Here is a 27,810-nt window from a genome sequence, read left to right on the forward strand (position 1 = left end):
ATACTGAATCAATACAGGTCTCGCCAGAGAGAAGGTCAGGGCGAACAAGGAGCTGGTTAGAATGAACGAGCTGAATAAGGCTCTTGGTCTTGCCACTGGCTTGGAGCAAATTCGATTGAGTGAAGGAATAGTTGGAACTGTTTTTGAGCAGCAAGGTGTCTTTGTTACCTCCCTCAACTGTCCATTCATGGTTGATTCTCTCATGGGTAGGTGAACAATTCGTTTACTACACGACCTTCACTTTGGCCTCAATGATCCGGTCTTCCATCTGAAACGAACTGTTCAACCTTAGAACCACTGCACCCAACTAGTGGGGTTTTAAGGCTTACGTGGCAAGCTAAACAATGCGAACAAACAACAAAGGGGGACCACTGAGGCCACAAGATTTACTCGAAAGTAAATACTTACTGGGGAATACTGAGAGGGTGCTTGGGAGTGCTTGAAGCACACTAGGAAAAATACTGAGGGCACTGGAATGCTGGAAGGAACACTTGAAAGAACACTTGGGAACACTTGGGAGCACTGGACAGGAGCAATGGCTCACTGGAGAGAGGGGGAAAAGCAGAAAGCACAAGAGACAGAAACACAAACAGAAGGTTTAAAATTACAAGGCTGGGGAAAATAGCTAGATACATGGGGGGTTTATATACTACTGAGCTATCTACATGGGGATAAGACCTAGCCAATAGGAAATAACATGGAATAACCATGGAATGACTGTGGATGGCTATGAAAAGCTGTTAAATGACTGTGCAAAGCTGTGGAATGACTGTGCAAGGCTGTGCGAAATAGAAAAGTTGCTCCACTGGCAAGAATTCTAGAATGCACAGGATGCCCAAGATGCCCAGAATACCCAGGATGCCCAGGATACCCAGGAATTAATTTCTGGGGGCATTCCTTGATGCTGAACATGCCCAGGAAAGTGAATGATTCGTGACACCATCCTCAACCAATCAACCAAGGCATCGAGCATCTCGCTCTCATACCCTATCCTACCGCAAATCCCTCGAGTCCCCATCTTGTTGCCTGGAAGACGCTGAGGGATTCCGATTTTGAACCCACAGCACCAACAGATCCATTGCAAGGACTAGAAAAGCTCTCCGAAACCTTGCGGTGTTCAATGAACGAGGCAGCAGAAAGGTTTATCAGGAAGATTTCGGTCCTGGTAAATGAAGACAACTCAAGTTCGAGTGGTTCAACTGGGTTGGGGAAGGATCAATATGTTTGCAACTACATCTTCGTGCTCAAGTTCCTTGTCGCTCACCTGGACACCTTTTTGTCGTTCAATGAAGCAGCGATCACCTTTTCTCTCTGCCAGCGAGTTTACTTAGAACTGGTTGGATGCGTTGACTGGCTCAGAACATACAAGTGTTCCTTTCGTGAGCCTCCACAAGCACCCCCACCCAAGCCAGCAAACGTGGTGGGAGCAGTTTCAGATTTAGATGAAGCGGTTGAGTGATGCTATAAGGCTGGTAAGTCACATATCTACCATACGAGCGTTAAACTCAAATGCTTGCAGGAATCCCAGTCTGGTATGTTCGACCTCTCAAGAAGAAGGATGTGACTCGGGTGGATAAGTGGCTTGAATTTGACACATCTACAAGCTATCCTCTCCAGGACACAGGCCTTAGCCTGTCGTTCGATGATGTGTCACCTCCTCACCCTGAGGTTTTCAACGGCTTTTCCAATGACACGTCTAGGTATAGAGCGATGGCTTCATTCATGCGTCGCTTCTCCACCATGAACGTATACATGGAAAAGACCTTGTTTACAGTATCCGATAACAATACCCTTCCTTCCTCCTCTATGCCATCAAGATCCGTTAAAATGTTATCCAAAAATCATATGTATTTCTGTTCTAACCAACCTTCAGGTACTCATATTCATAGGACACATTCCTTTTGCCAAACCATCGTCTTCCAAGCAACTGCAGATAGAACGGAACAAGTTTGTTGACATTGAATCGCCATTGATGCCCAGGGCTATCAAACCATGGGCGGCAGCTTCCCAAAGTGCTGGCGTAGGTTTTGACCCCAATACACCACCTCTGAACGGCCGCGATAACAGATACGCTCTTCCTGACCCCAATATCATCACAGGGACAGCTAATGCAGTTACCCGTGAAGCTTTCCTGAGGACATGGCTGAAGCTACGCCCTGTTCTCCTCTATTGACTTCAATCCCTCACTTTCCGTCCCTTGAGGGTGAAAGACTGGCGAGCGGTTCTTGGGATGGAGGTGCATGGATTGAAGGAAAACACACATGCATCGGCAGTCTGGAAGACTCAGGAGAAGATGCTACAGGAGTGTCTGATCTCCAGAGGAATGGCAGTGCGTTTCTTTCAAACCTTACGACGATTTTACTGACTTGTAATCTAGGGTAGCATCGATCTCTCCAATTTGACAGCAGCTCCAGTCAAATAGAATGGTACTGAACTCTCGTCACCGATTCCCACATCCATCGTCAAGGAAGTTCTTTGGGAGCTTTTCAAAATCAACTTCCACTTTGAATTGGTCACTTTGGATCACATTTGCTATCAGACGGAGGCCTCTTTTCACGAGCGCGAGGTCATGGTCATCGGGACCATGTTATATTTCAGATATAGCATGATTCCCCATAGCTTGGAACAGGGGAAGATGGGTTTCAGCTCAAAGGACCTCAACATCGCTTCTGATCATTGACATGCGCTTTGGGGCCTACTTATGGTCATGAAGGGATGGAAAGGAGGGCCTGGAGAGCTACCGCCTCACCTACAAGATCCACTGGTTGAGCAACAGCTGGGTCTTTTGACATTGACCCCGAGTATTTGAGTCCAGATTTGGACCTAATTTCACGGTGCAGCTCTCTGACGGTTGTCGGATCTGCATCTAAAATGGGACCATCAGATGAACTGGACAGCGATGGTGGCAGCAGTGATGGTGATGCATCAGATCAAGACAATGCAGCATTGGAAATGGGAGGTGACTTGGATGTTGCTAACAGGCAAGGTTTCTCCATTGACTCTGGTATAGTGGATATCAAGGAGGAGGAATTCAGCTCTCCAGAGCCTGGACAGGTACTTCCAGTGGAGGATAGTGAAATGGGGGATGGCGAATGGAAGAAGTCAGCAACGAAGTGGCTTGATGAGGGCATTTGGTCAGAAGTTTTGGAGCAGCACACCCAGATCAACTGAATGAAGTGGGTTGATCACATTGAAATGGTTCATGGTGGTATCCCATCAAATTTTCCAGTCCCCCGAGTTACGACTGGTTATGTTCTTGACCTTAGTGATTCAAAGTATATGCAGGATGGAAAACAGATTCCACTGGATCAATTGATTCAGGACGAGGTAGGTGCCCAATTTCAATTACTGAGTTCAACTGCTGAAGCATTTTTACAGTCACAGGAGTACTGGAATATTACATGGGATAAGAATTCCAAAACTGCTATCTGAAACCTTTTTAGTGGCAGGAATGGGCCTGTACCCTGCTGCCGGAATTGGCAAACTTGTGGGGGTGTCTACACCTGTGAACGGACTGACCCAAAATTTTTGATGCCCCATTTCGAGTTGAATTCAGATGAATTGAGTGAGTTCATCAAGGCCGATATACAACTATGTTCCGAAGAAGCTACGTCAGTGGACAAAAGGGCAGTCATCTGAGTTCTCAAAGTGGTCTGTTCAGGGCAAGCACCTAACATATATTCCTGTTACAGCTTGTACATGGTGGTATACTCTAATTATTGTGACGCTGTTGATGATGATGGCGAGCCTTGCACTGGGAAGCCAATCATGCAAGGATTCAAAGAGATCAGTGGTATTTGTTTTATTGTTTTTATATTTTCCTGGCTTCTTAAATTGTACCAGGGCAAAACCAGAGATGGGAAGCACCATTTCATTACTTGTTCTGGCTGGACTCCAAAATGGAAGAAAGGCCACTGTTCTTTTGGGATTCCTCATGACATCAATGAGTCAGCACTTCAAAAACTTTTCAGTTCCAAGAAACTCGAAATTTCCAGTGTCCCAACATGTACGCAAATTGTTCGTGCACGACAAGGTGCTCACAAGCGTTTCTGTGGTATGTACCCAGCACTTATCATAAGTTCAGCTATACTGACAGCTGTTCATACAGGTTACCCTCATAATGCAGATGGCCAACTTAGTCGTTTGGTTAAACATGAATGCAAGGCCTATCAACTGGTTTTCTGTTAGGACTCAGTCACTTTTCAGTGGAGTCTCTCTCATTCAGGTTACGAGGGGTGATTAGGAAGCAAGATGTTTGTAGCTAGAGGTTGTTGGTGTCAAGCTTGAAGCTGGCTGTAGTTTATATTCACACTTAGTGGCTGTTGTAGGTAACACAGAATATATATATTCAATGCACTACGAGAGGATTGGGATAAGTAGTAAGAGTTTTACTAGGTAGGTAACAGTGGGATAACAATGGGTAAAAAATATCAAGGTTGAGGTTTCAAGAAGAAACCTCAAAGTTTATATAGTCTACTATGTATATACTTATTTGTATACTTATTTAATGAATATGGGCTATGATATGTATTCCGAGATGAGGTGTACATTTGGCACGGGGTTCTCAGGGAATTTAATAAAGGGGTACTCGGGAAATAAGGGGTACTCGGTGAGGCTGTACAGCTGTGTGTATATGGCCGAATTGAGGGGGGATTGCTGGTAAAAATTATTGGGGGACTGTCACACTTCAGTGGCCAGAAAAGTGCACGGATCGTAACATTTTCATACCTCTGGACGATTCTGTTCAACAAATTGCGATTGTTTACGATCCGGATCCACACAACCATCCACTTCTTCCACAGACAAAAGTCACATACTCAGTTGCAGAACTCTACTGAAAGTGTGTTCTGGCCACAGGCGTTGCGGGGTGCACCATACGTACTGTGCAGACAGGTTATTTTCTAATTCATTGACTTTGACTCTGTGCTGACCTGTTGAATTGAAGCACATACTACAGTAGCGATTCTGGGAGAGGGGAGAACAATATCGTCAATCCATCCATCCCTCCTCAATCAACGTCAGCAGCAGAGGATTATCAATCAGGAAAAGTCAAAACAATATCCCAAAGGATTGGGATGGGCTGGTGAGTCTTCAAATGACTATTGAAGGAATCCAAACTCATTACTCATACTAGGTGTATGGCATGAGTTTGAGAAGGAGAAGGGAAAGCCAGATCGTGAACGTAACGTTACATCCACTGTATTACAACTTCAGACAGTGGTGGCAGAGTCATCATCACAGCAGTTCCCAGTCTGCTCGACTTGATGCATTCGGCAGACCACTTCCAAGGCGATGGAACTTTCAAGCTTGTGGCTTCTGAAAAAGAACAGAAGTTTAATATGTATGATGTTACAGTTTGGAATGAAGCTACACACCGTCGTAAGTCCAAGTCTGCTCTGAACGTTTATCTCAGGATCATTTAAATAGCACATTTTACTTCCAGTTGTTACTGTTGCATGAATCTACTATGACCGTCAAGACAAGGTCACCTATAAGTGCATGTTTGATGGTTTTCAGGACATTATTCGCAATCTTACCGGTCGTCCACTGAAATTCCGCACATTATCCAAAGGAGGAAATTTACATGGTATTGGTACTGACATGGAATTGGCAGAACTCCAGGTGGCTGGTGAGTCATTTGCACATTATAACGAGCCGACTTATAGTGGTTTGGAGGATCCATCCACGTTAAACATTGTACAGCAGTGTTGCACCTGTTTTGTGCAATACTATAAAAGACTTCATTTTTGCCCTTAAGAAAGAAGAACAGATAATATTTAGTGGAATAAGAGGACTAGAGATAGCCTGATCTGCTAGTCAAAACCCTAGACCTCTGTTTGAAGGAAATTGAATAGAGAGAGATCTTCGAGAAGAGCAATCCGAAACCTGTAGGACTTTGAGAAGACAGCTATTTCCAAACCTTCTATGTTCATTGGCCTCTCTGCCTTCAGTAACATGTTTTGGGTGATCAAGGGATATTATGCTATTTTGTTTTACTTCTATTATATATCGAGGAAAACAGATTACAGACAGATTGTTAAGACATTAACAGATATTAGAGTGAAGTTAGATCTGGGATTGAAAACTTCTGAATAAGATTAGATTACTCAGAGATAGGATAAGAGAAGTCAGATAAGAGGAGATTAGAAATAGTCCGAGGGAAAGTGTGTTCGGACATTGAGCAGATTAGGAGAAAAAGAGATATGAGATTCATTCGATGATGGCAGTGGAAAGATGTGGAATGGAAAGGAGCGATCAAATATGCAGACCATACATCCAACTTCAGACCGGAAGAAAGAGGGGCTTGGATCTACAAGGATTGCACATGGTAGAAACTGAGAAGACCGAGAAGAGCAAGGGAAGAAGATTATACTCAAAAGCGACGAAGAAATGGCTGAAGAAGGAAATTTGATGTCTATTCCAATTCTTTTCTCATCTAAATCAGAGATTCAGTAGAAAATCCGTTTATTATTTACTTTTCATATTTTCTAGTTTCCGATTCTCAAGCAGTATATAAGAAGCCCTGTAAAAGCTAGGATTCTTCAGTTTAGTACTGCCCAAGTCGGTGCAATCAAGCAGTTTAGTACTGCCCAAATTGTACGATTAAGCAGGAACTCTCGAAGTGATTGGATTTTGCCCTGACTCTGTCAGTGTGTATTGGTTTTATCAGAACACAAATTTGGTATTTGGTTAAGTCCACTTGGGGGCTTTTGACAGATTTGGATTTGGTATTTGGTATAGTCCACTTGGGGACTCTAGGTGGTAGTAGAGAATTCTACTATCTCAGACCAGACTTCAATATCAGAGTTAGTTTTGTCTCCATCTCGAGAGATCAAAGAAGGCGTAACCTTCGACAAGCCGAACTTTCGAACCCCTACTTTTAGAGAATACTAAGAGCAATAGATTTGTTGATCTATTTGCTTGGTGTGTTTTTCTTGCATTATCGGACTCCTCACACATCACATGTGACCACTCGGGACTAGCTGTGGCATGGCGCCGCAACTTTCTGTCAACTAACTCTTCCTCAACTGTCGAATAGTTAGACAGGCTGTCACTCATAAGGTCCAAAAGTTGATGTGTATGTCTGCTACTGTATCTACAGTCTACTCTGAGACTTGCTATGATTCAATATTAGTTTGGCCTTTTTAATTGAACATTTATCATTATCACTAGTTGTTGTTTACCAAAAGAAGTCCGACTTGGAAGAACCTTGTTCAAATTCTGGCAATGAAAAGGGTGCATCATAATATGGCCCACTAGGAAATACTTGTTGTTCAACACCAAGAGGTCCAATATAAGCTGATGAAGCAGTCTTACTTAAGTTGTCAACAAGACAAATCATGGTAAAAGTACTCACTCTCCAGAGAAGTAAGAAACACTTCATCAAATGTCCCAGAGCCAACTTGAACCAATGAAGGCAGATTAGACATTGAATCTAACCATGTGGTAATAAGGATTAGAACAAGGGATTTAATTGATAAACTCATGCTGAGTATTCGGCCACTGCATTTCTGATCACTGGTTGTCAGACGTTGACTGTGGCAGTGTCACTGGGAAAAGGTCACCCATAGTAATGCTCATGGGGAAGTCTCCGGTGTTTGCATAGTATCCACTGGTGATAATGAACTGTATTAGTAGTTACACAATGCAAATGAACCATATTAGTAGTTACACAGATATGGTGACTTACTGGTCAGAGCCACAATTAGTGGTTCTTTCTTATGAGCAGTTTTCTTCCGCACAATAGAGCCTGACCAGAAAAGCTTGATTCTGCTCCACTCTTCTTGACCCGTGGTTTCTTTCCTTTCATTGCACAGATCTTCTCCTCAATCAATTTAACTCTGTCCTTGTGTTCCCCCAGTTCATCTTCAAGACTAGCAACTGCTTCGACTTTCTCTTCCGTCTCATTCCATTTGTGTTTCTTGCTTGCCTTGCGGTTTAATTGTGTTTGGGTCCAGTGATAGTGAGAGTTGCAAGAGGACTTGAGAACGCCACTCTCCAGAGAGTCGTTTATCTCACCCAAAAGTCCATCTTATGGGTGCTAACTCTATCATCAGTCATAGAAGTAATGTGAGGAGGTAAAAAGACTTACCCATCAATGGCCTCAACAATGGCTTTCCCAGTGCCAACGTAACAATTAGTGACAGCATGCTGGCCTTCATTCTGATTTGTGTTCATTTGTGTTCTGTTCATTTGTGTTTGGCTGTGTTAACGCCCATGACTCAGAGCTCATTTTTGACCGCCATTGAATAATACCAGAGAGCACAATAGGGGTTAGTTTGTGGTCCCACCATCCTGGGGTATGCAGGCAGCAGGTTAGAGTTTTTGATCTGTAGAAATAAAACTTGTTACTCACCTGTAACTTCGTCGACGTTCAACTCTTTAATCCATGCTGTGAATTCGTCGATAGCGGCATCAGACTCTAGGAACGGAAACTGCAATAGTCGTTCATAGTCCTCAATGGATGCCTTTGATCTAAGAGTCTCAACACCTTTAAATGGAATCTGATCAGAGAAAATTACTGACATTAGAAATTGCACCCACCGTTTACAATGAACAAGACAAATTCTTGAAATCTGCTAATGCAAGAAAAACACACCAAGCAAATAGATCAATGAATCTATTGCTCTTAGTATTCTCTAAAGGTGGGGGTTCGAAAGTTCGGCTTGTCGAAGGTTACGCCTTCTTTGATCTCTCGAGATGGAGACAAAACTAACTCTGATATTGAAGTCTGGTCTGAGATAGTAGAATTCTCTACTACCACCTAGAGTCCCCAAGTGGACTATACCAAATACCAAATCCAAATCTGTCAAAAGCCCCCAAGTGGACTTAACCAAATACCAAATTTGTGTTCTGATAAAACCAATACACACTGACAGAGTCAGGGCAAAATCCAATCACTTCGAGAGTTCCTGCTTAATCGTACAATTTGGGCAGTACTAAACTGCTTGATTGCACCGACTTGGGCAGTACTAAACTGAAGAATCCTAGCTTTTACAGGGCTTCTTATATACTGCTTGAGAATCGGAAACTAGAAAATATGAAAAGTAAATAATAAACGGATTTTCTACTGAATCTCTGATTTAGATGAGAAAAGAATTGGAATAGACATCAAATTTCCTTCTTCAGCCATTTCTTCGTCGCTTTTGAGTATAATCTTCTTCCCTTGCTCTTCTCGGTCTTCTCAGTTTCTACCATGTGCAATCCTTGTAGATCCAAGCCCCTCTTTCTTCCGGTCTGAAGTTGGATGTATGGTCTGCATATTTGATCGCTCCTTTCCATTCCACATCTTTCCACTGCCATCATCGAATGAATCTCATATCTCTTTTTCTCCTAATCTGCTCAATGTCCGAACACACTTTCCCTCGGACTATTTCTAATCTCCTCTTATCTGACTTCTCTTATCCTATCTCTGAGTAATCTAATCTTATTCAGAAGTTTTCAATCCCAGATCTAACTTCACTCTAATATCTGTTAATGTCTTAACAATCTGTCTGTAATCTGTTTTCCTCGATATATAATAGAAGTAAAACAAAATAGCATAATATCCCTTGATCACCCAAAACATGTTACTGAAGGCAGAGAGGCCAATGAACATAGAAGGTTTGGAAATAGCTGTCTTCTCAAAGTCCTACAGGTTTCGGATTGCTCTTCTCGAAGATCTCTCTCTATTCAATTTCCTTCAAACAGAGGTCTAGGGTTTTGACTAGCAGATCAGGCTATCTCTAGTCCTCTTATTCCACTAAATATTATCTGTTCTTCTTTCTTAAGGGCAAAAATTGAAGTCTTTTATAGTATTGTGCAAAACAGGTGCAACACTGAGCATGAGTGTGAATCAAGGGGTGTTCATCAGGAGATTCCGAGACATGGGGTAGGGGGGGCTGTTGATGACCTTATGGTTGAAAGGTGCAGGTAGGTTAGAAATGATGTTACTGTCTCAAATCAGTGTGGTATGTACACAAATTGAGGTTTTTAAACAATTTCAGCACTTTTCTAGCTACAGTGGTGAAAATTTCCTTATTTAGCCATTAAATCTCACTCAAGTGTCCAAAGTGGACGATCAATTTTCCTCTCTACCATGCATATGGCCAAGGGGAAACAAACAGTTATGATGTTTCTACCAAGGTTAGCACTTTCTGAATTTCTATCAGCATACCCTGCTGGAAATAAATAATGGTGTGAGTGGGGAAATGCATGGGCTATGCAGACCAGCCCACTGGCAGACACAAAAAATCTAAAATGTGGTCAAAAAGGGAAGGTAATTGGTAAGTAAATGTCCAAAAAAGGAAAGAAATTAGTAATAATACTTCCATATTAGAAAGGTGGAGGGGGAGGGGGGGATTAGTGACCTTATGTCTACATAGGAACCTCATGTGTAACATTAGTGGATTGAACGCCCCTTGGTGTGAATTGACAAATACGAGCGAGAGTTGCCCAAATGCGGGTGTGAGTTGTGGAATGTGAGTTTGAACGGTCTGAACATGAGTGTGGGCAAGCAGTGTGTGAGGGAGTGAACCAGGGACGAATGTGAACATCAGTAAACATACAGTGCCAGCTTGTCCGGCTTTTTTTGGCTTTTTCCCCACCAAAAATACGGGAAAGCCAACAAGCCGCAATCTATGTCCCTTTGGGGACAAGTCGGTTCCGAGTGTGCATGTGCAAATAGAAGTAAATAGTGGGGACCAGCAATGCACGCTTGTTGCTTGTTGTGGGAAATTTTGATTACTAATGACTCTCGCCTCTGAAGTGCAGCCCTCTATTTTACCCTTTCCTCAAACAGTTTTTTGTCGAATAAAGTACAGGAATCACCTTTAGAATGATATATCTAGGTTTTGGCCGGGGTTTTTTTGAAATTCTAGTTGCATCACAAGTTACACTCAGGAACTCGCCCTCATGATGGTCAAATAAAAATCCCCCCGGCCAAATGCAAGGTCTTTCATAGTAAACATCAGTCCGAGTAAAAATTTTGAGTAAATAGAACTTGGTAGAACAGAAAATGCCCCCAAAGATTTGCCCCTAACTCTGAGTCGATGCACTGACAACACGCCTCGTGTACATGTCCAAATATCTTCCTCGCCTTCGATAAACTGCCCTATATCCTGAAACCCCTCTTTTTTGGTTTTAACTCATGCTACAAACTTGTAAGGTTGATTTGAATCATTTTATTGATGTCAATACATATAATTAAGCTGTAAGTCCACAGAATGACATTCAAAAGCGACGCGACCTCCAGGTTCCATATTTTTGTGGCTGTGAGCCGTGGGTTGCTTATTAAGCAACACAGTTTGAACAGTGTGGTTGCTGGTCCCCATAAATAGAATTAGAAAGAGTAATTATGTTAAAAACGTAACGAAAAGTGTCTTGCGACTTGCCTGCCATCAAGAAAGTCAAAAAAAGCCTAAAAAAGGCAAAAATCATTATGTCATTTTGCTGATGAATGTGTACATCCCCTATCTGACATGAGGGAAAAGGGGAGGAGAGGGGGAGAGGGAGGGACGACATGCGTGTAAAATACGAAGGCCATGCGTGACAAGCCAGCGCGACACAGCGAACACCTTATTATGGCCACGGCTTAACGGATAATGCTCGGTCTGACGGCGGCTTTCATTTTGGCGCGTAAGCCCAGACCGTAGCCGGGCACCCGAACAGGCCCTTAGGATCTTGGGGCGATTATCGATCATAGGCCGGGGTACCCGATCGAACCGATGATGTAGCCAGGGCAGAGTTGGCAAGGTTTGAAATTTTACGCGTTTCTCCGCGCTTCCGCTCAAAGTTTACCACCGTGACTTGGCACTCAGTATCGACAGTAATGTCTTTCTCAGTTGGCTCCGCGCTCTCAAGCTTACGGATCAGCAAGGGTGTCCGAGGACTGACCTGAACCAACTAATACATCTACAAATAATTATAGCGATTCGGTTTTCGCAGGTGGAAGGTCTATCGTTATTATTCCTGAGCAGAAATCTCTAATGTCTTTGATTGACTTCCTATAGTATCCAGGCAGATTATATATCCTCAGACTGTAGTGGAAATCTCCCTACACCGACTGCACCCATGGCCATGTCTTGGGTGAATAACATCTGTTCCCATCTAAATGTCTCGTCTATTGACTGTGTCGCCGGAATTACTAGCACACCAATCGTGACTACAATAGTCTATCCTGCATGACTTTGATATGTTGGGGGCGCTTGATCACCTTCACTGCCTTCACCTTCAAGCATCCAAGTCCGCTCCACTCGTTCATTACTCCACTCCGCTGACATCTCGTTGGACGATGGTGTTCCTGTCCCACCAATCTTACACCGAGAGACTGGGGTGGTAAAGGGAGGTGGTAGTATGTAGGGTGTGAACCCATGATCTCGTTTTCGCCTTCGAGAACGACAAACAAGGTAAACGGTTGTTGCTATGATCAAAAGAACGACGGTAGGGACTGAGACAGATATACCGGCGATTGCGCCACCTGAGATATGAGCGTTGGATATGGATGTGGATGTGGACGTGTAGTTGGGGAAGCCTGTCGAAGGGAATGCCAGTGGGGATGTAGAGTTAGAGACACCTGTCGAAGGGAATGGGGATGTGGAGCTGGGGGAGCCTGTCGAAGGGATCTGGGAAGATGAAGATGACGTTGCTGGGCAGCTGTGAAAAGCCTTGTCGCCCTGGCTGTTCAAAGCTAACGTTGCATTTTCGCTGAAATATGTACTGCATGATCTGTGACTGAGTCGTCGGAGGGATGAAAGGGAATTTTTTTTACACGTACTAAAACCTAGGATCGAGAATCAGTGAGTGCTAACTCAAGCCATTGGCGAGTATCATTCACATACCACGAGCCATCAGGCCAATCACCTTCATAAAGATTACTGATCATCTTCATGTCCTGTTTGCAGACTCCTGCCTGAACGGAGTCGGCCAGCCTTCACGTCGGAAGTGGAGTGAGATTGCGACGTCCCCAACGTACATTTCTTGGACGACTCACGTTTCATTGGTGTGGGGAGAACAAAATGTTCCATCAGTACGCTGTCCGGTGAGATATCGCTGATATGTACCCGGGCCTGAAACGAGATGTGGTCCAGTCAAGTCATCGTTCAAATATACCCTCAGACTCCATATAAACTGGAATACATACTCGCATTGAATCCCTCTCCATCCCCTAGACCCTGTTGACACCTAGATAGGTATATAATTGGTCACTTCATCAAGAAGTAAAAGCAGAAGTTAGAACTCACGCAAGGCATAGCATACCGAGATTGAACGCGATATGGTTGCAACAACAAGCCGCTTTCAGACCGTTCAGGGTCAAGTTGGTTTGAGAGAAAAAGGTAACGAATACGCACAGATCTGGTCTGAACACATGGAGTCCGGACTCGCAGGAAGAGAATCGAAATCCACCAGACCGACTTGAACTGCACGTCAATCTTAGGGTGAGTTTTTACTTATGAGATGAGAACAAAGCGGCTTGACGCACAGTCGCTGTTGCAAATCCGGCGCAAACGTTGGTAGGTCATGCCTGAGGGTGAAGGTGAGATTGAGTTCGGAATAAAAGAAAGAAACTCGCACATGGTGTTTCTCCAACGCTTGAAGTGTACCAAGCTAATGCTGTAGGATCGTCGCAGGCTAGAGTTCCATTCGAAGTTGAAATTGAAAGAAGGAGATAGCTGGGTGAAAGAACAAGGAGTAGTAATGTGCAGACGAAAAATGAGCGAAACATCGAAGAAACTGAGCAGCGAGGGTGCAGTGCGTTTCAGGGACATCGTTAAAACAACTAGGAATTGCACAGCCTGAGAGTTGTGGTGATACTGATACCGATTTCCAAGGTTGCACAATGATCATCTTGACGGTTGAAAGTCCAAAGGTGACAGCATCTATCTGTGAAATGATCAGAGACTGACACGAACAGTGACCTCTTTGCGAGTCTTGACCGTTGAACGTTGAACAAATATCAAAGAGGAAGAGGGGGGCTGGATTCTTGAGTTCGAACGTTAACGCTTGAACTATGTGGGAGTCGTGGGGAGGAAGAAAAAGATCGCCGACGCGACTGACGTTAGTTGGTCAACGGCGTTCACAGTTCTGTGCAGACTCGTGCAGTTTCCTGTTGCCCCTCCCCCTCCCGTCATCAGCTACCACACTCTGCCACTCCTTCGCACCCTTGCCTTTGTCCTCAATTCCTGAGTGACAATTACATACAGACCAGGACCTACGGCAGATCGGCTTTTTGTACACAATGCTTTACGAGTATTACTGGTACTAGTACACCCATCATGACCCACAACGAATCAGATTGAAAATAAAAGCGCAGTCTATCTTATGTCACTTCTATATGTTGAGGGTGGTCATTTTAATTCGTTTACCACACACCCGAGTCTGATTTTCTCGTTCATTCCTCCGCTCTGTTGACATCTCAGCGGGCGGCGTCAGTCTAGGTGGGTTTAACGGTGGCGTTGGCGTCGATCCTGTTCCTGCTCCTGTTCCACGAATATTATTCCCAGAGACTGAGGTCATAGAGGGAGGTGTTAGTAAGTAAGGTGTGAACCTGTGTTTTTACTTTTGCCTTCGCCTTCGGGAACGACAGACAAAGTAGGCGTTCGTTACTATGATTGCGAGGAAGATGATGGTGACTGTGATAGATATATCGGCGATTACTCCATCGGAAAGATGGTCGGTAGTTTGGGAAAGATTGAACGCTGAAGTTGAAGTTGAAGCTGAAGATTGGGTTGTAATTGGGGATATACACGTGGGTGTAGAGCTTGTCGAAGGGATCTGGGAAGATGACATTGCTGAGCAGTCGTGAAAAGCCTTGTCGCCCTGGCTGTTCAAAGTCAATGTTGCATTTTCACTGAAATATATACTGTGCCATGGACTGTGACTGAGTCTTCGGAGGGGAGAAGGAATTTTTTTTACACGCACTGATACCTAAGTCCAAGAATTAGTCAGGGATAACTGAAGCCATTGGCCAGTATAATCCACATACCACGAGCCGTCATCCCAACTACCATCATAAGAGTTACTGAGGATCTTGGTGCCCTGCTTGAACCGAATCCGTCAGCCTTCATGGGAGTCGATCAAGGCCATCCGATCGTTAAGTAACTAGGAATTGTACGGCTCGAGTGTCATCGTAGCACTCAGGTTGAGTGTGTGATGCATCGAAATGGTTGAAAGTCTCCATTGATATAGGTACACACTCCCTATGTCATCTATAAGGTGATCACAGTTTTCTGTGAAATTAATCACTGAGAGCTAGAAGAAGAAGAGCTGGATTCTTGAGGTCGACAATCGAGAGAAACTAGAGCTGAATTGTTTGAACTGAAAATGGAAACGGATATTATTCCCACGCATTACGGACACTTTGACGCGACTGACGTGAGTGTTCTTCCTTCCCACATCATCTGCAGCGACGCTCTGCCACTCCCTTGAACCGTTGCCATTCCCCCCGAGGCTTGAATTACAATTATGTATTCTGAATCAGTCTCTTGAATGGAAGGCCTGATTTCATGCTGAACCCTACGGCAGATCGGCTTTTGTACCGTGTACGTGTTGACCTCACAATATGCGCTATACAACGATAACGTGCTAGGAGGTCCTGTCGATAGCGGGCGCACATTTGGGTCTTTTACCTTGTTGTGAGGAATTCTGGACATCATGAAAAGTACTTCGCGAACGGAAGCTTGGTTCATAAATCGGCTTTCTGATTAGGTGCCTTCACGAGACGCATGGAGGGCGGAGAAATTTCCTGTTAGTTCTCTACCCCGTTCCGCCGAAGCACCTTACACCATTTTCGCTCTTATTTGACCCCCCACTTCCACATCCTCTCTAGGGCAACGTGATCTGAGAGCAATAGTTGTTGGCCCCCCCAAGTCATCGGATACCACCCTTGTTCATATCTCCTTCCACCGACGCGATCGCAACAGCCATGATAAAGCTCACGAACGTCACTCTCTCCTGTGATTGCCGTGCGGAAGAAACCAAGTATGTCGGCGGGCTAGGACAGAGTTGGTAGCTCATGGTGGAAGACCTGTCAGGTTGTCCCTGAGGGAGAAAGCGGCGGTAGCAGATCTGTATCTCGAGGGTCAGGCTACTTGACACGTCATGTGGTTGCACTGCAGACATCCTCCTGAAGTGATGCTGGAGGGATTACGGACCTGCCTGACGATGAAGACCTCCCTGGACCCCGCTCCATGCCAGTGTTGCACTGCTGCTAATACTGTTGAGATTTATCATTCTTTAAAGCTCACTTCGTCGGTCTTGCTCCAAAAGATCGAGGTGCTGACATGGGCGGGTATCATAGCGATCCGCACGATACCCCATCTTCCAAGGCAATCGCACGATCGCGAGTGAACCGAGCAAGTGACGAAGATAGAAATATTACTTGATCACGCTCGCGTCCCATGGAATATACAGGGTGGGTTGCAGGGTGGGTTTTATAATTGTCAAGACCTTCGATGCAAACTCTAAAGAAACCCAAGCTCTCGGGCTTCGTCTCCGATCAGTCAAAATAGCCTTTTCCTTTCGTTACGAGAACTTCGTCGTGCAAAGCCGAGAGACAGCCCCAATTTTTGCCCGTTGCGTTCAATGCTGCACCTATCTTCATGCTCTCAGTTCGCTGCTTTCGCACCCAACACATCCTCTTGCATAAATTGCATCGCGTCTCGGTGGGAGCGGCCATTAGCCTTTTTGAAAAAGACTACTCGTGCTTGGTTCTCCGGAGAGGGTTAGGTCGTGGCTCGTGTATCCTGTCGTTCGAAAGAGTCAGGTGAATGTCGATGGGAAGAGCGGGTGCAATGCTATTATTGACGTGTCTTCGCTTCCGAAACTCAGACTTCATTACTATCCGCCTAGTTGCCGACATGTAATTGCGTCGGCCACATCCAAAATATCGCGGATGGCATTAAAAGAGCACCCGGGCACTTATAGGCTTATAAGAAACCAGTTTCCCTCTTTTCCATATGATTCCATCTCGAGTTATAACGGACTGTACACGACCTCTCGTCTCGTCTCCTCTATTTGATGATGGGAATCTCAGTCAGTTAGACGACCTGGCTCGGTTGAGGAAATCATTTGCCAAAGCCAAAGCTATTGCTATTAGTCATGGTATGTTCGGTCACTGAACATTGTGCTGCACACCCACTGATTCAATTCCCCGGTTCAGGCATTAACTCTTACGATGTGCTCCACTGTACAGAAAATTTTTGGAATATGTATCTTGATCCCATAATTGTCCGGGATCCCTCTTCTTTCACGCTCCTCACCATCCAGCTGAATCTGGTCGCGGGAATGGTGTGTTACTTCGCAGACAAGAGCCGAGACTCGGACCTTGCACGCCTAGTAGAACGTATTGTCAGCTTTGATATATCGTAAGTAGAAGGTTATCGAGACCTCTCGGAAAGTTAAAAATCTTATCTGATCCATAGCACTGCATTCCTCCTAACTGAAGTTGGACATGGATGGGATGCTTTGAACCTCGAAACCACCGCAACACTTCTCCCAGACGGGTCATTCGACTTACATACACCTCGTCGAGGTGCAGAGAAGTAGGCTTCACCCTTACGATAGACCTTCTCACTGCTCACGGAGGCTCTCGGAAGGTACATGTCGAGTACTCTTCCGGATGTTGGGCACCCATGTTTCGGAGTGGTCATGGCTCGACTCATTACCGATCAAGAAACCGATCGGGGAGTCCGAACGTTTGTGATTCAGCTCAATGATGGAAAAACGATGTGTAATGGAATTACTGCTCGGTAAGTGGCCCCACCACCCTCCTGCTCCCTACAAACTACTTACCACGATCATTAGGCGTTTACCTGGAATGTCTGGCATTCCGCCTTTGGGTCACGCAATGACTCGCTTCAACCATGTAACTCTTCCGCCCACAGCACTCCTCGGCCCTCTCGAAACTATCCTTCCCTCACGACACCAGTTCCTTGCAGACGGATGGCGTATCAACATCGGAGCTGCGACAGCAACGGCTGCTTCCACGATTCATCCTCTCCAAATCGCTTGTTATATAGTGACCAAGTACAGTCAACGCCGAAAAATGGGTACCCCTCCGGTGCCCATTATCAGCTTTCGAACACAGTACCGTCCAATCCTCCATGCATTATCACGATCCCTCGTTTTTCGAGCGTTCTTCATCCAACTTCGATCAGCAGGGCACTTTGACGTCGCTTGGGAGAATCGAGACGACTTTGCAGAATTTCAAGTTCGGAGTGGATATGCGACGATATTCAAGGTGCTAGGTATGAACTTGACTCGCGAATCTCTTGCCGACCTTCGTGAAAGATGTGGGGCACAAGGATTATTTGTGCATAACCAATTGTTGGACGGGGAAGTGAGTTGAGCCGAATCATCATGTGCGTGGAGTGGACTCATTCGAGGCGTTATGATTATTAGGCTACATTTAAAGGCTCTATGATCGCCGAAGGAGAATCTCTTGGTCTTAGTATACGTCAGTTTTTTTTTTCTCGAGCCCTGATCCCGCCATACATCCTGACTGCCCAAATAAGGCCTTGCGGTCGAGGTCCTCCTTGGTCGTTATGTCTTCCCTCCATCGCAGAACCCGAAGCATCCCCTCTCCTTACACGAAAGTTCCATCATTGCCGAGCTCCAATCCCTCATTTCGCTCTCCAACAAAACCGAAGACACGCGGTCGAACCGCAACAAGCGATTCAATGACTTGGTCCTTCCTCAGGCCAACTTTCTTGTTGAAGCCATCGGCGCACGTATGGCATACGAGAGCGCTTTGTTAGATCCTCAAATGGATCCATCCGTCGTCGAGTTATTTTCTATCGGCTGTATACAACGGGATCTGGCATGGTACGTTGAACACCGGGTTCTTTCTCGACAAGAAGTTCTTGCACGGGAAGCGGACGTACTTGATGCACTTTTACCCAAGCTGGAAGAGCTGTTGAGCCGCACGGGAATCGAACCATACGTATACGCAAAGATCTGTAGGGAAGACTTGTGGAATGAGTTCATTGATGGACTTCCTGTTGTCGCAGGCGATGAGTTAAAGGCGAAGTTATAGGGTTGTTTTGAGTCTGTACCTATAGTTGAGCCTCCGAGTCGCAACTGTTTCGGAGGGTTTCGGGAAAATCACACAGAATTCATGCGGCTTCGAACCAGTACTGGGCCAGTACGTTTATGGACAAGAATAAGCTCCCCTAGAAAGACAAGCGCCGTATCCTGGTTTCCGTTCGTTCCCCACTCAACCCGAACGTCAACGTTTCAACATTGTACAGGGCAAACCGGGTGTATCAAGATTTCCTGGATCTCCGTCCCGACCTTGATGACCCAACGATGCACCGAGACCTAGAACAAGTTCAGTTGCGCCCTATGAGTTGCAGGAGTCAACGATCAACCCGTCTGATCGCGGAGTCAGAGTCACTTTCCTAACGGGCCGCTCCGCCGTTTCATACAAAGTTGATGCCATTGTGGCGCTGCCCCTCACGGTATGAAGTTCCTCCAGCCTGAGATCACTAGATCCTGAAGTTATTGAACTTGCAGAAAATCAACAAGGTCGCCGAATGCACTGAGTGTAAGTGTACTCGTGTGTACACGAAAGAGCATACTTACCGAGCTCCGCTTCGGAGGTATGAACTCGAAAGCGATAATCGAAATCAAACATTGATGTTGATGAAACGAACTCAACGAAACACTACTTGTCACTTGGTCGGTTTCCATGTGCCCTGACCAGAAATCACTGGAGTCCATACTACATGTTACACAACGGTGTTACCCCGGCGACTCGACATCGGAGTCCAGACACGGTATTTATATGTGGAAACCTTCAGCGTGGTAGGTAGCGTCACGGACCCGAAGGAGTAGTTACTTCTTAGTAAGTTCCTCAACTTGAAGGGTAGTAACATTTACATGACTCACGATCAAGTGACAGAAAGAAACTTGAACCTTTAGACGTAAGAGGAAAACCGGAAAAAACGGAAAACGGAGCGGCAAGTCAAGTCTTGACCAGCAGTGTGCTTGAATAACAGCTCGAAGTAAACTGGCCACGGACATTTGGACTTCGGGGAAAAGTACCATACGAACTACAACCCAACGAAAAAAAAAGGTCCATTTGCGAACTTACCTCCCAGACTTTTTTCCCCGCATCCCGCATCCCTCCACAATTAGCTGGAAAACCCCGCACACGTCCACGTCGCACATGCTTGGTGCCATGGTGCCACGAGGAGTCAACTCGTCATACACCAAACCAACTAGCAGTCCGCATTTCCCCCATTTTCCTCGTTAGTAACCCTCTGTTGTATATTCGCGGCCTGAAGACGAATTAGGAAAATCACAATTCCATCATTACATGCTACACTTTATCGATGACTTGAAGCCGCCGAAATTGAATATCATTCATTTTTCTAGAATACAACAACACTCCTAAAGAGTTACAAAGTACAATTTTGTCAACCCCACTCGGAACAAGTGTTATATACCTAAAACAAGTGTTGAACGTTTGAACGATACGACCTAAAAAAAACAATAACGAGCGACTTGTTTTTATACGATTATTCAGTACGGTTGTGGATGGGTTGGGGGGGAGGCGGAGTAGTTGTATATGTATAACACAAATTAACTAACAAGGAAAGCGGGAAAAGAAAGACCAGTCACAAAATAACGAGAGTGTTCGTCCACGTAGACGTAGTGTCAACGGGTAGTGAGTAAAATGAAGGTGAAAGAGCAACTCGGGAGGAAGGGTGGGAGGGAAGCGGTCGGAAAGAAGGTAGAGGGTGGAGGGATACCTTTAAAGCAACCCAGTAGCGATAACAAAGCCTACAGCGATACAGAGGATGAACCTATTAATATGACGAAAGGGTAAGCGACGTCATTTGGAAGAAATCCGGGAGAGGGAGAGAGAAATAGTAGGAAGACAGAGATAGAAGGGTATGGAATAGCAAGACAGGAGGTAGGATAGATACGTATACACAAGGCCAAGGGAGGAGATACGACTGAATGGAAAACTAGAGGGTGGGCAAGTCCAATAAATATTAAAGGAAAAGCGGGAAACATACGGGAAACATGGGAAAGACAACACATTGGTTGATTTAGAATCCACCATGCATCGACATCCCCATCCCGTTCATACCCATACCCAGGTTCACATTCATCGCCAATCCTCCCCAACCGGGTTCATATCCAACCGGTAACTTCTGTTCATATCCCTTCTGAAGATGATATTGAGGGGGAGAAGCACTCCCTTGACTCCTCATCGATCCGGATCTCTGCCTGTAGCCGCCATTGTACAAACCAAAGTTAGGGCTTGCATTGATATGGCCAGCGTCGTACATCCCAAGTGCAGGATTATCCAACGACATTGCCGTAGGGCTAACAACCACCGGCTCGTATTGCGGCTGTCGGACAGGTGGGTAATTGGCCTGGTGGTGTTGCTGTTGAGGAGGATAAATCATGTGGCCGTGGCCGTTCGTGTTGATGTTCAGCGCCGGTGCAGGCGCAGGCGCAGGCTGAGGTCGAACGGAAATGGACGGCTCCTCAATGAGAGGAAGCGCTTCTCCAATACCATAGTCATCGTCAACACTTCCTTCTTCGTCGTCTTCACCGATATTAACCACAGGTATAACCTCCAATTCCTGATTCAACACCATCGAGAAACCTTCTCCACGAACGGGTTCTTCAACTCTCTGGATCCCCGCTCGGCTTCTCCATTCGTTCAACTCCATGCGCAATTGATCTGTTTCCGTCTTCAAGAGGCGTAGTTCACGGGCGGCCATGGCACGGTGACGGCGGGTGGCGTGGAAATGGGCGATAGAAGAGTTGACGATGGCTGACTTGGAGGGACGACGGACTTGCGAGAGGTTAGGAAGAATTTTTGCAAGATCCTTTGATGGGTTGTCCGTCAGTAATCAGTAAATTGGGCGGTTGGGATGACCTACCAAAAAGCGTCCATTCAAGACTTCTCTCCTTGCCCTTTCAACGGCGTTGTGTGTGGCACGCCGTTCTGCCGTGCTGGCTCGTCTAGAAGCCTTGCGCTGAGGTTTACCAGATACACTGGTGTTGCCTATAGGTGGGAAGATTCAATCAAAATTGCTTGTGATTATATGTGGAAGCACATGAAACGATACGTACTGTTTGAGTTATTGCTGTTGTTAGTATTGTTGCTGCTGTTGAGTGCCATATTGTTATCAGATGGGGGTGTGCTCGGGGGAGTGCTGTCTGATGAGCTGGGGGATTGCATTTTCGGGCGTGTGGAGGTTGGGGTAGAGAGGGGAGGTGCTGGATTCGCCTTGGAGAAGAGGGATTCTGTTGGGGCTGTCTGGTCGCGAGCAGAGCTCAAGCGATTTCTCAGTTCTTCAGAAGGAGGGAGTGGAGGAAGTGGGCGGAAATGTGAAGCCGTGCAAGGGTCGCGAGCGAGGCCTACATTGAGGAAGCAGGAGGATAAGTGTCAGAGCGGTCAGAGATGCAAACAAAGACTATTACTGACTCGAGCGGTATCCTTAACACGACGAGGTCGATGCGGAGGGGAGGGAGAGGAGGAAGGCTGGGGACGACAACGTCGAAGAACGGGAAAGAGGGAGCAGCTAGCAGACAATCGTGGGAAGATGGTTTCCCTCTCGTCCTGCCTGATAAGCCACCGGGGGCCGCCCCGGCGAGGCCATTTCCGAGGAAATAATGTCCGAGGTCCTGTCAGTCAGCAAATAAATAAACAAACAAACCGTGATGTGACACTGAGAGTTGACCCTGGCTGACCCTGGCCTGTTTTCCCCCACATTTGGGCTACCACAAGTGGACTTTACTCCTGCTTCATGCCCTCCAAGACCTGCAAATGGATCCTGAGAATCCAAAGAGAATCAGCGGGCTAGCCGGCATTCGGCAGAAATCCAAAATAAAAGTTAATCGGGCCGATCATACCGGCAATTCACTAACCCCCGGAATGAATTCGATCTTGTGACTCACATTCGGTTACCTCGGCGAAGGCATGTTAGGTCGTGTGCCAGGTACCAGTTAAAAGTACTTTGTCGACCTGCTCAGCCTGTCAATCAGGCTCAGATGAGTTGAGAACTGTCAGATGCGAGTAATCAGGTCAAAACATAATATTGGGGGATGACTCGAAATATTCCAAATTCAAGTTGCGAATTCGGGAAAAAGGATCAACTTGTTTGATGGCGAATCCGAAATACAACGGGAGCGTTAAGCTTTAAGGCTTTCAAAAAGATCATCTTGCCGCCCACCCACAAGGAGGAAGAGAACTCGAAGGAAGAGTGTCATGATGGTGATTTCACGCCAAGATGACGTCCAGAATTCCTCGTAACAAGGTGAAAGGCCCAAATGTGCGCCCGCTATTGACAGGTATCGAGGACAAGAGGAAAAGTGCGAAGGTGTAACAGAACATCGTAGGGAGGAGGAGGAGGAACAGGAAACTACACGAGTCGACGTCAGTCGCGTGACTCGCGTCAGATCTTTTGATTTTTCTTCCTCTCCCACATAGTTCAAACGTTAACGTTCTCGAATTTCGAACTCAAGAATCCAGCTCTTCTCTTCCTCTTTGATATTTGTTTATAAACGTTCAAGACTCGCCAAGAAGTCGCTGTTCGTGTCAGGCTCTGATCATTTCAGTGATAGATGCCGTCACCTTGGGACTTTCAACCGTCAAGATGATCATCGCGCAACCTTGGAAATCGGTATCAGTATCACCGCAGCGCTGTGCAATTGCTAGTTATTTTAACGATGTCCTTTAAACCCACTGCACCCTGGTCCCTCAAGGCCTCACTGCTCAGTTCTTCGATGTTTCGCTCATTTTTCACCTACATATTACTACTCCTCGTTCTTTCACCCAGCTATCTGCTTATTTCAATTTCAATTTCGAACGGAACTGTAGCCTGCTATGATCCTGCTGCATTAGCTTGGTACACTTCAAACGTTGGAGAAACACCATGTGCGAGTTTCTTACTTTTATTCTGGAATTCAATCCCACCTTCACTCTCAGGCATGACCTACCAACGTTTACGCCGGATTTGCAACAATGACTGTGCGTCAAGCCGCTTTTCTCTCATCTCATAAACAGAAACCTCACCCTGAGATTGACGTACAGTTCAGCTCGGCCTAGTGGATTTCGATTCTCTTCCGGAGTCGAATCCGGAATCCATGTGTTCAGACCAGATCGGTGCGTATTCGTTGCCTTTTTCTCTCAACTTGAACCTGAATGGTCTGAAAGCGGATTGTTGTTGCAACCATATCGCGTTCAATCTCGGTATGTTATGCATTTCGTGAGTTCTAACAACTTCATGATAAAGTATCCAGCTGAGCTCGCTACTGACAAATTATATGCCTATCTAGGTGTCAACGGGGTCTAGGGGATGGAAACGGATTCAATGCGAGTATGTATTCCAGTTTAGATGGAGCCTTGACTGGGACCACATCTCATTTCAGGACCGGGTACATATCAGCGCTATCTCACCGGACAGCATACGGATGGAACATTTTGTTCTCCTCACACTAATGAAACGTGAGTCATCCAAGAAATGTACGTTAGGGTCGCCGCCATCTCACTCAACTTCCGTGAAGCCTGAAAGACTCAGTTGAAGCAGGAGTCTGCGGACAGGGCATGAAGATGATCTATGACCTTTATGATGGTGGTAATTGGGTTGATGGCTCGTGGTATGTGAATGATACTCGCCAATGGCTTGAATTAGCGTTCACTGATTCTCAATCTTAGGTTTTAGTACGTGTAAAAAATTACCCCCTCATCCCTCCGAAGACTTAGTCCCAGATCATGGTGTAGTAAATTCTACAGCGAGAGAGCAACATTGAATTTGAACGGCCACGGCGACAAGGCGTTTCACAGCTGCTCAGCAACTTCAACTTCAACTTCATCTTCCCAGGTCCCTTCGACAGCCCCCCCCAGCTCCACATCCCCATCCCTTTCGACAGGTGTTCCCAGCCACACATCCCCATCCCCTTCGACAGGCGTCCTCGGCTACAAATCCTTGTCCCCTTCGACAGGCGTGCCCAGCTACACATCCCCATCCCCTTCGACAGGCTTCCCCAACTACACGTCCACATCCACATCCATATCCACAACCCAACCTTCAGCTTCAGATTCCGGATCCGATCCTTCCCAAACTACCGCCCTCGACGATAGCGATCATATATCACGTGGCGCGATGGCCGGTATATCTGCCGCAGTCCCCATCGTCGTTCTTTCGATCATAGCAATAACCGTTTACCTTGTCTGTCGTTCTCGAAGGCGAAAACGAAAGCGCGGGCTCACACCCTACATACTAACACCTCCCTCTACCACCTCAGTCTCTGAGAGTCATATTGGTGGAACGGGAACAGGATCAAGGTTAATGACAGGCTTAAGCCCACTTCGAGGACCATCGTCCGCCGAGATGTCAGCGGAGCGGAGCGATGAACGAGAGGAGCGGCCTTGGATGTGTGAAGGTAGAAACAGTGAAGATGATCGACCGCCCCCAGCGTATGAAAGTCTTCTGGGATAGAGGGAGTCAATCAAAGATGTTAGAGATTTCCGTTCAGGAATATAATACCCCGATAGACCTTCCACCTGGACTTACTTACTTTTGAAGCTTGAAAGTCGAACAATTATAACTATTGACCAGGCCTAGGATCTAGAGCCAGCTCCAGCGATGACCGTTCGAACCTCCCACCATGAATGGAAATGTAGTGTTAAAGTCCTCGGACACCATTTGTTGATCCGTAAGCCTGAGAGCGCTGAGAAAGACATTACCGACTGCAAGCAAACTGTTGACTCCTGAGTGGTAAACTTTGAGCCGAAGCGCGGAGAAACACGTAAAATTTCAAACGTTGCAAACTCCGCCAGGTCAGCTACACCATCGGTTCGATCGGACATCCCGGCCGATAATATATGGGTGCACGTTCGGTTTTTGCGCCGAGGAGGTAAGCAAGGATGAGCCGACGACCTTGGTTTCCGAAAACAAATGAGCGCGAATGTAACTTGGGCCACGGTATCGACTTGCTTATAAAAACCCATCCCTCTCCTGCTCCATTTCCAACTCAAAACCTACACTACTTCCCCTCTCAACACAATGTCCATCTCAGTGCAGGAATCCCAAGAATACCAGGAACACCAGCAGTCCAATCACATGGACTCTGATGCCAGGTCCTCCATATTTAACTTTGAGGATGATGAGGATGAGCATGATCATGCTGAGCATTCGTCTCCTTCTTCTTCCTCCTTCGATAAATCCACCTTTGCTCACCTGATTTCCTCCTATGGTTCCTCTTCTTCCACTGCTTGGCTCGAGTTTTCCCGTTACGATAGTGTTATCGTCGGCGTGTTCGGTTTGGTTTGGCACGGTTTGTACCAGTTTGGGCTTTGATGGGTCGGCAGGAACCATTCAGGGACACAGTTCAGGCTGAAAACCTGACCCAAACCGGTTAAACTGCAGTTCCTGAGTAAATTTTCCCCAGAAAAATATATTAAACTTTTTGACGACTTTTTGTGACAATGATGGCAAATGGCACCACTTTGATGTGACAGTGATGGTGTTCTGATGTGACATTTCTTGTGACTAATAGGTACAAGTGACCCACTGGGTCGCATGGTTTGAAAACACAGTTTCTCGGGCCGAAACTGTTCTATATTTGGTTTTTTCGGCAATTCAGTTTGCAGTTCGGTTTCAAACCAGTGCTAGCCTGATCTGATGAGAACACTACTGCAGACTACTGGGCTCCCATGGATAGATGAACAACATCGCCGATATTTGGTCACTTGCCATGAGGGCTACATCATCGGGATTTTGATCCTCACTCCCATTCACGGGCCCCACCAACCCCCTGCCTCCGAGGTATCATCTGCACCTGCCCCAGCACCAGTTCCAACCACATCGCCGCTCAAGCAGAAACACAAATTTTTCCTTCCCCACAAGTCATCTCCAGAGACATCTCCAGAGACATCTTCTGAGCGACGATCTTCACAATCCACCTCTGAATTGAGTCCCATTCAATCACCCATATTCCCTTCCCATAGTCTCTCCTCATCTTCCTCCTCCCTCAACCCCAATTTCTCTCTTCACATGTTGTCCAAGTCCGCTCCCTCCTCGCTAATAACACTGGGAACGCCCTACTAATGGGACTGGAAAACACACCTCAAGCATGAAGTGCGCAAACCAACCACATGGAGGTCGGTATTCTAAGGCTTTAGTTTGCACTAAGAGGCACTAAGAAGGAGAGAATATGGGGATATTCAGTCTTTAAGGTTCAATCAAGGTTCTATTCCTTCTTATCAAATGACAAGACAAAACACTATTTCAATTTTATTTCAATATTTCAACAATAAGGATTCAACAAAGCTTTTCTCAAGATTTCACAAAGTTCAAGTTCAAGTTCAAATTTCTGATCAAGTCCAAATGCAATTCCAATTCAATATAAGTCCAAATTGACTTCAAAATCCAAGTTCAATTCCAATAACAATCCAATCAAATCTAAATTGCAATAGGTCCAAATCAATCCAATCCAAACACAGAACACTAAACTTTGACAAAGTGAGGGGCAAAGGTAAAATCCTTGAGCTAGTCCTAGTAGGTGAACTGCATCTCCGCTCATAGGCTGCTGGGGAAATTTCCTGCTACCCTCCCTCCTTATATACACTTTTCAAAATAAAAATAATAAGGGTCCAAGATATGTAGTAAACTTGAGAATAATAATAAAATCCCTTTCAGTTGAACAGAAACTCTTCTAATCAGGTATAATGCCAGAGATTGTGCTAGAAACCATGCATAAAAATAATAAGCCAAGAGTCCCCTGTCTGTATCCATGTTACATTGACAGAGCCTAGACTTCCCGAGGTCTCCGAGTTGCCCACATATCCTTGGAAACATATCT

At 45.8% G+C, this 27,810-nt stretch overlaps 9 protein-coding genes across 10 annotated transcripts; 7 read left to right on the forward strand and 2 right to left on the reverse strand.

The window, feature by feature from the left end:
- Nucleotides 1-1,509: 1,509 nt before the first annotated feature.
- E1B28_013187 (uncharacterized protein) lies at nucleotides 1,510-2,173 on the forward strand (the record flags this gene model as incomplete). The annotated part of the gene is made up of 2 exons (XM_043158332.1): nucleotides 1,510-1,821; nucleotides 1,874-2,173. 2 exons carry the CDS (start codon nucleotides 1,510-1,512, stop codon nucleotides 2,171-2,173), a joined length of 612 nt encoding a protein of 203 aa, XP_043003677.1.
- Nucleotides 2,174-2,871: 698 nt separating this feature from the next.
- E1B28_013188 (uncharacterized protein) lies at nucleotides 2,872-3,171 on the forward strand (the record flags this gene model as incomplete). The annotated part of the gene is made up of 1 exon (XM_043158333.1): nucleotides 2,872-3,171. The coding sequence occupies one exon, from the start codon at nucleotides 2,872-2,874 to the stop codon at nucleotides 3,169-3,171; it is 300 nt and encodes a 99-aa protein (XP_043003678.1).
- Nucleotides 3,172-3,195: 24 nt separating this feature from the next.
- E1B28_013189 (uncharacterized protein) lies at nucleotides 3,196-3,432 on the forward strand (the record flags this gene model as incomplete). Its single annotated transcript, XM_043158334.1, has 2 exons — nucleotides 3,196-3,327; nucleotides 3,379-3,432. The coding sequence occupies 2 exons, from the start codon at nucleotides 3,196-3,198 to the stop codon at nucleotides 3,430-3,432; spliced, it is 186 nt and encodes a 61-aa protein (XP_043003679.1).
- An 8,720-nt stretch (nucleotides 3,433-12,152) lies between these two features.
- Nucleotides 12,153-13,702, reverse strand: E1B28_013190 (uncharacterized protein; the record flags this gene model as incomplete). The annotated part of the gene is made up of 9 exons (XM_043158335.1): nucleotides 12,153-12,696; nucleotides 12,755-12,760; nucleotides 12,819-12,908; nucleotides 12,971-13,046; nucleotides 13,121-13,161; nucleotides 13,221-13,272; nucleotides 13,329-13,397; nucleotides 13,460-13,501; nucleotides 13,552-13,702. 9 exons carry the CDS (start codon nucleotides 13,700-13,702, stop codon nucleotides 12,153-12,155), a joined length of 1,071 nt encoding a protein of 356 aa, XP_043003680.1.
- Nucleotides 13,703-15,376: 1,674 nt separating this feature from the next.
- E1B28_013191 (uncharacterized protein) lies at nucleotides 15,377-19,143 on the forward strand. Of its 2 annotated transcripts, none has more exons than XM_043158336.1 (7): nucleotides 15,377-17,079; nucleotides 17,138-17,342; nucleotides 17,400-17,519; nucleotides 17,574-17,726; nucleotides 17,782-18,316; nucleotides 18,379-18,433; nucleotides 18,492-19,143. In XM_043158336.1, the coding sequence occupies exons 1-7, from the start codon at nucleotides 16,935-16,937 to the stop codon at nucleotides 19,010-19,012; spliced, it is 1,734 nt and encodes a 577-aa protein (XP_043003681.1). In that variant the 5' UTR covers nucleotides 15,377-16,934; the 3' UTR covers nucleotides 19,013-19,143. The 2 variants fall into 2 exon arrangements, with proteins under 2 accessions (XP_043003681.1, XP_043003682.1); XM_043158337.1 differs by having other exon boundaries at nucleotides 15,377-16,402; nucleotides 16,455-17,079; nucleotides 18,379-19,143.
- A 1,178-nt stretch (nucleotides 19,144-20,321) lies between these two features.
- E1B28_013192 (uncharacterized protein) lies at nucleotides 20,322-22,541 on the reverse strand. The gene is made up of 4 exons (XM_043158338.1): nucleotides 22,430-22,541; nucleotides 22,075-22,362; nucleotides 21,882-22,006; nucleotides 20,322-21,827 (listed from the first exon to the last, which is right to left on the reverse strand). The coding sequence occupies exons 2-4, from the start codon at nucleotides 22,181-22,183 to the stop codon at nucleotides 21,036-21,038; spliced, it is 1,026 nt and encodes a 341-aa protein (XP_043003683.1). The 5' UTR covers nucleotides 22,184-22,362; nucleotides 22,430-22,541; the 3' UTR covers nucleotides 20,322-21,035.
- An 872-nt stretch (nucleotides 22,542-23,413) lies between these two features.
- E1B28_013193 (uncharacterized protein) lies at nucleotides 23,414-25,445 on the forward strand (the record flags this gene model as incomplete). The annotated part of the gene is made up of 9 exons (XM_043158339.1): nucleotides 23,414-23,881; nucleotides 23,933-23,974; nucleotides 24,038-24,109; nucleotides 24,161-24,212; nucleotides 24,283-24,323; nucleotides 24,376-24,451; nucleotides 24,511-24,603; nucleotides 24,662-24,667; nucleotides 24,728-25,445. The coding sequence occupies exons 1-9, from the start codon at nucleotides 23,674-23,676 to the stop codon at nucleotides 25,443-25,445; spliced, it is 1,308 nt and encodes a 435-aa protein (XP_043003684.1). The 5' UTR covers nucleotides 23,414-23,673.
- A 567-nt stretch (nucleotides 25,446-26,012) lies between these two features.
- E1B28_013194 (uncharacterized protein) lies at nucleotides 26,013-26,306 on the forward strand (the record flags this gene model as incomplete). The annotated part of the gene is made up of 1 exon (XM_043158340.1): nucleotides 26,013-26,306. The coding sequence occupies one exon, from the start codon at nucleotides 26,013-26,015 to the stop codon at nucleotides 26,304-26,306; it is 294 nt and encodes a 97-aa protein (XP_043003685.1).
- Nucleotides 26,307-26,630: 324 nt separating this feature from the next.
- Nucleotides 26,631-27,056, forward strand: E1B28_013195 (uncharacterized protein; the record flags this gene model as incomplete). The annotated part of the gene is made up of 1 exon (XM_043158341.1): nucleotides 26,631-27,056. One exon carries the CDS (start codon nucleotides 26,631-26,633, stop codon nucleotides 27,054-27,056), a length of 426 nt encoding a protein of 141 aa, XP_043003686.1.
- Between the last annotated feature and the right edge of the window lie 754 nt (nucleotides 27,057-27,810).

Source organism: Marasmius oreades, chromosome 9 (genome assembly GCF_018924745.1).
Source record: "Marasmius oreades isolate 03SP1 chromosome 9, whole genome shotgun sequence".
NCBI lineage: Eukaryota > Fungi > Basidiomycota > Agaricomycetes > Agaricales > Marasmiaceae > Marasmius > Marasmius oreades.